General features: G+C 40.9%; 1 protein-coding gene across 4 annotated transcripts in view; it reads left to right on the forward strand.

Moving 5' to 3' along the window:
- The window catches only part of fbxw2 (F-box and WD repeat domain containing 2), a 45,627-nt gene that overhangs the window by 25,889 nt on the left and 7,362 nt on the right, over positions 1-12,376 (forward strand). For all 4 annotated transcript variants that reach the window (XM_088435371.1, XM_088435370.1, XM_088435369.1 and 1 more), the window contains 3 exons: positions 5,628-5,761; positions 10,564-10,650; positions 11,891-12,060. In XM_088435371.1, coding sequence (XP_088291497.1) covers positions 5,628-5,761; positions 10,564-10,650; positions 11,891-12,060 — 391 coding nt within the window. The remainder of the gene's footprint in view (positions 1-5,627; positions 5,762-10,563; positions 10,651-11,890; positions 12,061-12,376) is intronic.

Below are 12,376 nucleotides of genomic sequence, written 5' to 3' on the forward strand. Positions count from 1 at the left end.
TGTATATCAAACCACAGTCTTAATGTAAATTGGGTCACAATATCCACCTGTTCAATCCTACACATTTCTTCCTCTCTATCTCCAATAAGGCTTCGAATTTCTCTCCCATGTACAAATTGGTCTATATTCTTCCATTTGGCAACATAGTTTTCATCACACCAACAGATCACAGGTCTAATTTGCGCAGTTTTCTTTAAAATTCTGCATCGCCATGCCACCCTTATCTTTCTCAGTCTGTAATGTTTCAAATCTTATTCTTGGTCTCTGACTATTCCATATAAATCTTGACTTTTTTTCAGGTATCTCAATAGGTAGAGTTTGAAACAGGTAAAGAAGTCGGGGTAGAACACTCATTTTTATGGTCTCTATTTGTGAAACAATGTCTAGTGGAAGGATAGCCCGCCTATCCAGATCATTCCTAATTTCCTTATCCAGTTTGGCATAATTAGCTTCATACATGTCGCCAGCTCTTTGTGTTAAAATGACCCCAAGATATTTCATTTTTGTTGCTTTTTCATCTTATATTTTAATTGTATGTTTCTGGATGGTGAATAGTTGAATGTTAAGATTTGTGTTTTATTTATATTAAGTTTGTATCCAGAGCAAAGGCCAAATGACTCTAGTTGGTTGATTAATATGGGAATACACATGTCTGGTTCCTCGAAGAAACAGAACATGTGGTCCGCGTAAAGTCCGATAGTGTGTTCCTCTCCCCTAATGTTTATTCCTTTAAGATCTCTATTCTGCCTGATCGCTTGTGCTAGGGGCCCTATGAAGCTCGCCAACAACGTCAGTGAGAGACAGCAGCCCTGCCTAGTGGACCGCTCTAGAGCTATACTCTCAGTCAGACCGCCATTTATTCTTATTCTTGCAGTTGGATTCTGATAGAGTGATTTAATACATTTAATGACTTTGTCATTAAGTCCAAATTTCCCAAGGACCTGATATAAAAAAGTCCAATTCACACTATCAAAAGCCTTCTCTGCATCGAGGCAGCACTGATATATTTCTTTCAAATATAGTTGATAATGTGCGTAGTTCTTCTGAGTTATCTTGGGTTTGGCATCCCTTAATAAAGCCTGTCTGATCCTCATCGATAATGTCACAGATAAACTGTTCATATCTTTTTGCAATAATGGCAGTATATAATTTGTAATTTACTTTGAGTAATGAAATTGGTCTATAATCTGCACAAGTGTCACTATTGTTTTTCTTGAGGATCACTGAAAGGATCGCTTCTTTCCAGGATGGGGGTATTTCGCCATGTTCAAGTGTATAGTTAAATGACAGTTCCAGAAGTGTATTAAGTTGTTCACTGGATGTTTTGTACCATTCAGCCGACATAGGGCGTCACTGCCAGGAGATTTGTTTGTTTTTAGTTTATTCAATGCTTTCTCTATCTCTGCTCTTGTAATGAGTGAGGTCAAAATGTCGTTCTGATTTTCCCCAATTGCTAGTAAGTCTAATTCAGCTAGAAAAGCTTTCATTTAGTCTATGTCAGTGGAAGGAGTTGGCTATACAAGTCTCTGTAGTAGTTCATGAAATTGTTTTCAATATCTTTTGGTTCACAGATGATCTGGTTTGTACTTACATCCCTTATCTTATGAATTGTCCGGTCAGCCTGCTGTTTTCTTAATCTTTTTGCCAATAATTTAGTAGCTCTCAGTCCTACTTCATAATACGATTGTCTTGGAAATCTTGTCTTCTTTTCAGTTCCCATGGTTAACATGCCGTCTATACTATCCCGAATTTCTTTCATTGTTGGAAGCAGCAGGTGGTCACGTGTAGTTTTATGCTGTTGTTCAATTTTAAGCAATTTCTCCTTTTCCTTCTCATAGACTTCCCTTTTGGCTTTTTTAATTGCTGCAGTCTTTGCAATAAGTTTTCCTCTTATCACCGCTTTAAGACAGTCCCACAACATGACCCGGGTAACCTCTTTATTGTTATTTTCTTTATCATAAATCTTAATATCTTCCCTTGTGAACTGCAAAATAAATTTGTAATGCCAAACCTCTTAAGTTTCTCACTTCCCTGTCTAGATAATTGTTTCCTGCAAATATATAATGTGTGACTTATCCTTCCTTAATTTGGTCATTACCTTCTGGCATTTCACAGGGTTATTCAATCCATTCATATTCAACGACAATATCTTCATATTATTATCTGACATTACTATTTATGAGTTTGTATGGCAAGCCAGTGCAAAACGCAAAAGGCGTAACTATAATACGACATTCGAACACAACTGAACATAAAACAGTGTGACTTCCAATAAAACGATGTATTTAAACATCCTTGGAGATTCCTGTTGGTGGGAGGAGGGTAGAGTGCCTCTCTGTTGTAGGGGCCCTCCCTAGTTGTGGGTTAAAATCCACATATACTAGAATTGTCCAACATTTAGGCTTAAAACAAAAAGACCAAAGCAAAAAAAAAAAAAAAAAAAGCCACCCCTTGGTCGGTTTCACTGACTTCTTATCATACCTCGTGAGTCATGTTTTCCACAGCCCACAATTGAGTGTCTTAAATCAGTCACAAAAAATCGGTCTTTATGAGGAAAATAATCTTAGTATTTGAATTCACCTAGGCTGCTTTTATCTCTTCGTTCAATCTAGCTCACTCCATGACTCGTTTGAACTCCGTCAGCTTCTGTCTTGCTCGCTGAGCTGCGCTGTTGGCGTTGTTGTGTTTCCACAGCATCGCTGCATTCAATCTCTCCTCAGCGACCGCCGCGGTGCTGGCCTTGGTCGTGGCCTTGGTCCTCACCGTCACCTTGATGCCGCATCGGTTCAGATCCTGGGCTGCTTCGTCCGCCGTCCCATAGATCCGCAGTCCGGATTCCCAGTGTACTCGTATCTTCGTTTAGGGCACAGGTGTCAAACTCAAGGCCCGGGGGCCAGATCCGGCCCCCCACATCATTTTTTGTGGCCCGCGAAATGCTGATTTGACTTCAAGTTTCTGGCTAAAATAGCAAATTTGCAAGTTGTCTTTAACTTTTATAAATCAGTGGAGAAAATACAAGCATTTTTTTAATTCACAATCAGTTTTTGCCGGCCTCTGATTTCAAAACTTGGTGCGTGTTTTACAAAAACATTTAAAAAAGATTTGACTTCACAATCATACCGGCCCTCTGACAGAAACTAGAACTACAATGTGGCCCATAATAAAAATGAGTTTGACACCCCTGGTCTAGGGGGTCTGGAACCATATGCCGTTCAGCACCGTTGTGATGGGGCCGTTTGCTTTGCGCCTCTCCATAATGTCTGTCGCGTAATCATCGAAATACAGCCGTTTTCCGTTAATCTCAATCTTCTGTTGCCATGCCTTTTTGAGAATCAGCTCTTTAACGTGGAACTGTAAAAGTTCACTATTATTGACCCCGGCGGTGAAATAGCGGCTGGCTTTGGGATCTGCGCTCTGTGCGCCTGCTGAATTTGAGGCTCCACTCCCTCCGGCAGAGTTAGGTGTTTTTAAACAACTCTGTTACAAAGTCGGTGGCAGACTGACCCTCTTTTTCTTCAGGAACTCCGTAAATCCAGATGTTGTTTCTTCTAGAACGGCTCTCCAAATCAACAAGTTTATCCCGCATCTGTGTTTTCTTTCACCACCATCACTAATGCTTCTTTCATCTCAAGGCAAGCTCACTCTAGATCAGCAATTCGGGTCTGCACCTCCTCGATGCTAGTGTTTTGACTCTGCTCCAGCTCCAGCTCCAGCAAAACTTCATCTTTGAACTCGTCTTTAAACTCACCCAGGTCCCGTTCCACTTTGTGTCTGAAGTCATTAAATTCTTTTGATAGTAAAGCCAAAGCTTCGAGCAGAGAGTTTTCACTGTCGCTAGTTGTAGCATTATCTTCACCCGTTACACCTCCGTGTTCAGCAGACTCGGTCACTTCTGAGTTTGTGCTATTGTACTAATTGTCTTGTCAATCTTCTGACGCCTTAACAGTTTCCCTCCTTTCATACTTTACTTAAAATATTTTCTGTTTAGAATGTTAGGAGGTACTTTTTAGAAACCGACTAACGGGAGCTCGTCACTATGCGTCCGTCCTGTTGTAAATTAGCCCGGAAGTCCAGTTTGTGCTTTATTGTAACAATGTATTCGTTGTTTTTCATCCACAAATCATCAAAGTCCTCCTCTTCTGTGTCTGAAATTAACAGCTGGCAAAGTGCTGCATAAAAACACACAAGTTTCCCTTTTGTCATCGTCCAAATCAGTCTAGTTGGTGTGTAATTTGTGAGAAAGGCTTTTGCAAAAGCTCAAACAATAGTTCAAACAGGCAGATTATCCACAATCCATTCACAAATTATGGGTGTAAATCGTCCAGCACTGCCTCCCAGTTTTAAGGTAAAGCTGTGTTCGCCCTCTGTCATCATCGCTCCCAGTCCACTTCCGACTTTACATTGAACACCTCCTGGGTCAAACAGGCCAAAAAGACTGGACAGGACTCCTTCTTCAGCTTGACTACATCCTTTACCGCCACAACAGGAACCAACCACCTTAGGGCCACAACTCTTATTAGCCGCCTCGACAATGGAGGCACGGAACATGCTCCACTTGGACTCAATGTCTCTTCTTTTGACAGGGGACTCTGCCAGACGTTCCCAAGCAGACCCTCACGATATGTTTGGGTCTGCCCGGTCAGCTCGTAATCATCCCCTACAATTGAAAACAACACACCAAAAGGTGGTGATCAGTTGACATCTGCTCTCCTCTTTTCTCTTGAGTGTCCAAAACATGCTGCTGCAAATCCAGTGACACAACCACAATGTCAATCATGAAAGGTGCTGCCTTTTGTGTCTTGGTGCCATGTGCATATATGGACACCCTTGAACACGTTTGAACATGGTGTTCATCATAGACAATTTGTGACGAGCACGTATCAGAACACTTCACGCCCCTGTGATCATTTGAGTCCCCTGAGCAAAACAATGGAGCTTTAAAGTCAATAGCCCTCACCCATATCTAATGGACATACTTAGCTTTAAACATTGTCAATTTATGTTGATAAATTGTTAGTTACGGACAGGCCATAATTAGCGCTGTTCAAAAACATACCACCACTTGAGATCAGTTCAGGGATTCATTCCCCTTCACCTCATTATTTTTGCAAGCAAAAAAAAAAAAACTATACATACAAAATATAGTTAAAATAATATATTAGTCAAATAAAAACTGAATCCCACAAAAACATTAGAACAATGCTTTAACTGTGGCACATTTTTGTTGGCACAAAAACACAAAATAATTAAATGTATTCTTCTTCCATCCATCCATCATCTTTTTCACTGATCCTCACGAGGGTCACCAGCATACTGGAACCTATCCCACCTGTCTTCAGGCAGTAGATGGCGTATACCCTTAACTGTTCGCCAGCCAATCACAGGGGACACAGAGATGAACAAAAAATCACACTCATAATCACACCCAAGGACAATTCAGAACGTGGGAGAAAACCGGAGTACCCGGCGAAAACCCACACAGGCACGGGGAGAACTTGCAAACATCTCACAGGAAGGCTGGAACCGGAAGCGATCCCGTGATCTCCGCACTGTAAGATGGATGTTAGCCACCTTGCCGCCCTTTATTCTTCTTAATTGGGGTAATTTTTTTTTCTTCTTCTGCTCAGTTTTCAGTTTGGACTACAATGATGAGATGGACATGCTGGTGAGCGGCTCTGCAGATTTCACTGTGAAGGTCTGGGCTTTGGCAACTGGTGCCTGTCTCAACACTCTGACTGGACATACTGAATGGGTTACCAAGGTCTGCAAACTTTTTGATGTTTTAGATTTTTTTTCTAGACTTGTAGTGTCTCATGTTAGTGAAATATCAACAGAAATCCTTCTTTAATTTCAAAATGCCTTTCTAATTTATTGCCCATGACTTCTATTTGAACTGTTGTATAAACTGCTGTCAAAGGCACAATGTGTCAAATTTAGACCATTTTTTATTAAAAAGGAACAAATAAAATTGTTAGAAATGTCAAATACTTGCAAATAAATGTGTCCTTAACGACTAACAGAATGTTGTAAATACAGAGGGCCCCTGGTTTACGAAATTAATCAGTTCCACAGTTGGGATCGTAACACGAATTCGTATGGCGGGCAATCTAAACCTATGTTAATTAGCTAATGCGTGTAAAACCTCAGGTAAAAACAGAAAAATTGGTATGAAAATAGTATAGTAAGTGCTACTTATATATAATATACCTGCATACAATCAAACAACATCATAAATAAAAAATATATAAAGGATCTATTGACCTTTGAGTGATGCTTGTTATAGCTATATTCCCTAGTAAGGGTAGCTTAGGCTAGGCTAGCTTAGCTTTCTTCGTATTTCTTGATTATCTCCAACTTCGTTTCCATATAAATCATTTTCTTCTCTCTTTAAGATCAGTAGCAATCTTGGGACTCATGGGTGGCACTCTTCCGGAGGCTACCATGTCTGTTATAGCTACGGACAATGGTAAATGCAGCACCTCCTGCTCTCCAAAATGAAAACGGTCTAAATCTTATACATTGTCCCTTTATTTATTTATTTATTTTTTAAATGGCGATATAAGTTACTATTCCTTCCTTGCCCTCCACCCACTGATGTTTTCATACCCTTATTTCTGTGGCTTAAATTTGGGCTTAAGGTACATCTTGTTTCCACTGATAATTCTTGAGTTGTGTCCATCTCAATTGAAACCCACTAGTTTTGTTTCGGGCAGGATTGTCCAAATTTAGGAATAGGGTCAAATTTGGTGGGTTGAAAATGTGTGCGGCCCCACCAGTCATCTTTCAGTTGTGTAATTTTTTTCATAGTATGTTTTTTTTTTTTTTTTCCTGATCAGCAGTAAGTTTCATCTGGTAGTGGAAAAGTAACAACAATGGAGACCATGCAATATCAAAATTGTCACAATATCATATTCATCGTGTTACAAAATCAAAACAATATATGGTATGATAAAAAAATACCACTTTCACCCAATTCACATTATCATAACCTATGTATAGAACCTATGTATAGGCCATGATGCTATATAGTGCCGCCTAGTGGCAGAAAAAAACTCACATTTGCCATCTTCTGGCACGAGGTTAAAAAAAGGTTTGGGCACCCCTCTCCTACCTTTCATACGTTGGACTTCAAATTTGAGCTGTACCATTTAAAGACCAGGAACAGTAATTGGAAACAAAATTCTGACGTTTTCTAAATACAGTGGGCCCCCGTGTTACGAACTTAATCCGTTCAGCGGCTAAGCTCGTAACTCGAATTGGCCGTATGACAGGCAATCCAAACCTATGTTAATTAGTGAATGTGTGCAACGCGTGCAAAAACCTTAGGTAAAAACATCACAACTTTATACACATATTAAAAATTAGTAACATAATCTACTGTACAGTTAAATTAAATAACATGCATATACAAAGGCATGCATATAAAAAGGCATGCATAAAAAATATAATTTACCTTTGGGGCGACGTGACTTGAGCTGGTGGTGGGTGGAGGCGGAGGGGAGCAGAGACGAACCCGCAGATTTTTTTTCTTAAACGAAAACTGAACTTTTCTAAAATGAGAACATAATAGAAGAAGCCTCTCCATTTTGTTGTTGACCGAGGTCCGTCCCCTGGCAAGGAAATTCTTGCCCTTAGAAGACTTGCTTGCTTTCATAACTTCCTTGTTATTGAGAGTTGTACCAATCGTCGAGCGGTTACGGCCATACTCACTAGCAAGGTTAACTATGCGTGCGCCTCCTTCGTATTTTTTTATTATCTCCTGTTTCGTTTCTATTGTCATCATCCTCTTACTTCTTCCTTTACCGCCACTTGCAATTTTAGAAGCCATGTCTAACAGATAAAGTTTGCAAAGTCTTCAAAACACACCGACCAGCTCGTGCCATCAAGCTAGATGAAGGCGTTCGGCCAATAGCATATCGGCATTTCTGTGATTAACGTGACGCCGGCCAATAGCATCCGCATCTCCGTGACTGAGACCCTGACTGTGACCTTAATCGACCAATAGCATATCGGCATCTCCGTGACTGAGACCATGACTGTGACCTTAATAGACCAATAGCATATCGGCGTTTCTGTGACCTGCGAAAAAAGATGTTTTTGTTGATGCAGCAAAGCGAAAAAAATAGTGCGGACACACTGACCGGCATGTTGGATGGTTCGTAAGACGAAAGGTTTGTGCGTAAGAGGGGGACAAAAAAACTCTGCGGTCCACGTCGTAAGATGAAAAATACGTAAAACGGGGTTTGTAAACCGGGGACCCACTGTACTACTATGATTTATGGCCTTATGTTTTGGGTACTTGGGTGAAGAGAGCTGTCAATTGATAGTCACCTCAGAGTGTCTTGGCTCCAATGGTGGGGGGAGGATGCCAGTCAGACCTGGCAAACCCAAACATATTATGAGGGTTGACCACCAACCCGGTCTGTGGTGGTAAAGAAAGAGCTGAGTCTAAAGGCAAATGTCTCAATTCACCAGTCCATCTATGTTAGGTTTAAACAACCTAGAACATTTAATAAACAACAAACAGGAGGAAGACAGCAAGGTTTTCTTGCAAAAAGATCGGACAGCAGCCTGACCTTCTAAGATCTCCGTCCAGTCTGGTAACAGATCCTTTCCGCTCTCTAGTTATTCATTTGGGGTGGCCCTATGTACAAAAGCCATTGCTGCTCTAAAGGGTTTGGAGGGAGAGGGGTTGAAAACAATGCAAAAAATCATTTTGCGATAGTGGGGGGTGTCCGTGCGCTTCTATGCTGTGATGGTCTTTCTCAGAACACAAAGACAAACCCCCGGTGAGAGTCCATGCAGGCCTCATACTTTGTAGGGGGTGCAGGTGAGAGTCTATGCAATTATGCCCTCAGAGACGTGTCGTCTCCTCACACCCCCCATGTTATGCAGGGGGTGCAGGGGAAAATCTATGATGTCCTGCCCTTGGAGACGTGTCGTCTCCTCACACATGCTTTACCAACAGAAAATATCCATGTCTACCAATATACATGTTACAAAAACAAATATGAGATAAACTATATACAGTTATTCTAACATTCTAACATTATCTACATTCCTAGACTCACCTATGGTCACAAGCTGTGGGTCGTGACCAAAAAAATGAGATCCCAGATGCAAGCGGTCAAAATGGGTTTTCTCCGCAGAGTGTCCTTAGAGATCAGCTGAGAAGCTCGGCTAGCCGGGAAAGGCTCAGTGTTGAGCTGCTGCTCCTCCTTGTTGAGAGGAGCCAGTTGAGGTGGTTTGAGCATCTGGTTAGGATGCCTCCCAGGCGCCTCCCTAGTGAGGTATTCGGGGCATGTTCCAACAAGAGTAGGCCCCGGGGATGACCCTAGGACACGCAGGAGAGACTGTCTCTTGGCTGGCCCAAGAACGCCTAAGGATTTTCCCGGAGGAGCTGTACGACATGGTTTGGGAGAGCGAAGTCTGGGCTTCGCTGCCGAAGCAGTTTCCCCCGTGACCCGACCTTGAATAAAACAGTACAAAATGGAGGGAGGGATGGATACAAAGGTCCATTTGCTTGCTCACATTTAATATGTATCACAAGTCATTGCTTTAAATTATATATACACTATAAATATGGTTTTGTCACCACTCACAATGGAACAAAGCTTTACCATTCCGCCATTTTGAAACGAATAAGGCCGACCAATAGCAAACCAGCATCTTAGTGGTTCTGGGACACCAACCAATAGAAGACCAGTATCTTAGGGAGTCGAGACACCGACCAATAGCAGACCAGCATTTTAGTGACGCGTTGCAGCAGAGGCAGTTTGACCCCAACAGAAAATAAGAGCAATTACCTAAAAACGCCTCAAGAGTGTCAAAACAACTAACGCAACCAACCTCACAGGTCATGACAATTATTGATGTTAATCGTAAAGCGGGCTTAATGCCTTAAAGAGGGGACGAAAATAGTCAGTATTCCAGATCATAACTTGAAGGAAACGTAAGCCAGGGACGCCATAACCCGGAGGGTCACTGGAGTTGATGTTCTGTTCATCGTAGCACTTGGCTGCAATGGACTTTTTTGGACATTTTGGGATACTACACATCCAGACTAATTTTCGTAGGCCGATACATTCATAAAATATATATTATTTTCCACCTTGTCCGATGAGTGTGCAAAGTTTTTGTATATGTTTATGTCTAAGTCAGAGTAATAGTGTATAGCTACACTTTATATGGATTCAATAAGATCACAAACATACAGATAAATATTGGGTTTAACACAATTGTATCATAATAATTTAATCTTAAGGTGAATCTTGAGCCTTAATTTAAAAATATCAATGACCTCTGCAGCTCTGACATTCTCCAACTGTCTATTCCACTGAGGATGGCCATATACTTGGAACAGTGCCTCACCATGGGTCCTAGCATTGACTCTTACTAAAAGTAATTACTAAAACTAATTTAGGGATTGTGGTCCTCTAGCACCAGCCTTTTGAACTAAAAAATGGACCATAATGTCAATTAGGGTTGTTAGATAAAAGGAGATGTTAGTAAAGATGGGTTTTATAAATTAACAAAAAGATTAAAAATCTTATTTTCACACAGGTGATACTACAGAAGAGTGAAGTGGAGTCTGTGGTGCACAGACCTGGTGATTACATTCTCCTTAGTGCTGATAAGTATGAAATTAAGGTAATGCTGATTTCCTCCCTCTATTCACACCTGTTGAGATAAGAAGTTTCAACAAGTTTGAAAACTTGCTGTGGACATATGTTTTTGGTCCATATGCTTGATTCATACTTACAACCCCAATTAATCCTAGTGTTAAGTAGAACAGTGTTTTTCAACCACTGTACCATGACTACATAGTGTTCTGCGAAATGTCAAGTGTGCCGTTGGAAATCAAAATTTTTTGTTTTATTTTTAAAACGATGTTCCATTGTCAATTGTGAGAGCAGCGTGCTGCAATTTAATCATGTAATTATAATAAATACTCTTTTCCAATAAGCGGCAGCACTGTCCAATACAGATTAAGTCATTTTGGCCTGGATTGGGGTTGATACGCAATCTATGGATCAAATCGGACCTCCCCTATCCCATACTCTTCATTTCTGGTGTTAAATATGCAAGCTGTCCCATTCTTTGGATATCTTAACAATTAGCATTGCTAGTAGCTTCTTCGCTGCCATCTAGAAGATGATTATGATGGACGACTATTCCCCCCCATCAAAGCCAGCATACTACCATGTGGTGTTAGGTTTACCACACTAGCCTTCTATTCTCTTGGACTGTATGTCCAAGACAAGGTCCCACAATTCTGATGGAACAACCACAAAGTTTATCGCAGAATGACCTGGGATGCTGTGCCATGATCCCAAGTACGTACATGTATAAACACCATTACGTTCCAGGTGTCACTGTCATTGCCCACATCAGCATTGAAGTCCTCAACAAGAAGATGAAGTCCCCAACGGGAATTCTTTCTAGCACCCTCTCCAGGGACTTTCAAAAGGGTTACTCTGAAAATGTTGTTTGCTACACAGACACAAACAACAATCAGGACCCCAAAACCTTTCTGGGGTAAAGCCCAATAGGCAAGTACCGAGACGGGGGGCAATGGCTATCGCCATAAGTGCTTTGTGCCTTTTACTGTGGCCAAGTCAAGAGTGGAATAGATGAGTGATGAGTAATAGTCTTTTTTGGATCAGTTTTTTTTTTTTTTTTTTTTTTGGTCTTTAAAATTGTTTTGACATTGCAAAACATTGGCAAATTGAATGGGGTTGTAGTCTTTTCTATCCACAGTGTGTGTCATTTGACCGACAAGTGAATTATAGCTTCATCCTGATTTCGTATCGTTATCAGTTTTTTGTTTGTTTGTTTTTTTAAACATTATAGTTTATAAAATGAACCAAACACTAACTTGTCTTTTCAGATCTGGCCCATAGGAAAAGAAATTAACTGTAAATGCTTCAAGACTCTGTCAGTGTCAGATAACCGCAGCATCAGCCTTCAACCCCGTTTGCAGTTTGATGGACGCCACATTATTTGCAGTTCTGATGTGGGAGTATATCAGTGGGATTTTGCCAGTTTTGAGATTCTCAGGTAAAAACAAGTCTTGTTTAATCCAGTGTTTCCTGACTTGTTTTGATTATGGCTGGTACCAATGTTCCCTCTAAGACATTGTTCACATTGTTATTCCTCAAGTGGCTGGCATCTTGCATGTTTTCCAGGTTTCTCACCCCAACACACCTGATTCAAATGATTATCTCATCAGCAAGCTCTTCAGGATGTTGAAAATGATCTTAATCATTTGAATCAGGTATGTTTGAGAGAGAAGCACTGCAAGCATGCTCCAATTTGTGCACACGACCTCAACACCGGCCTACCTTACGTCATTTATGAAATGGTTTCAAAAGAT

Source organism: Hippichthys cyanospilos, chromosome 15 (genome assembly GCF_059441005.1).
Source record: "Hippichthys cyanospilos isolate Australia breed blue-spotted pipefish chromosome 15, RoL_Hcya_1.0, whole genome shotgun sequence".
NCBI lineage: Eukaryota > Metazoa > Chordata > Actinopteri > Syngnathiformes > Syngnathidae > Hippichthys > Hippichthys cyanospilos.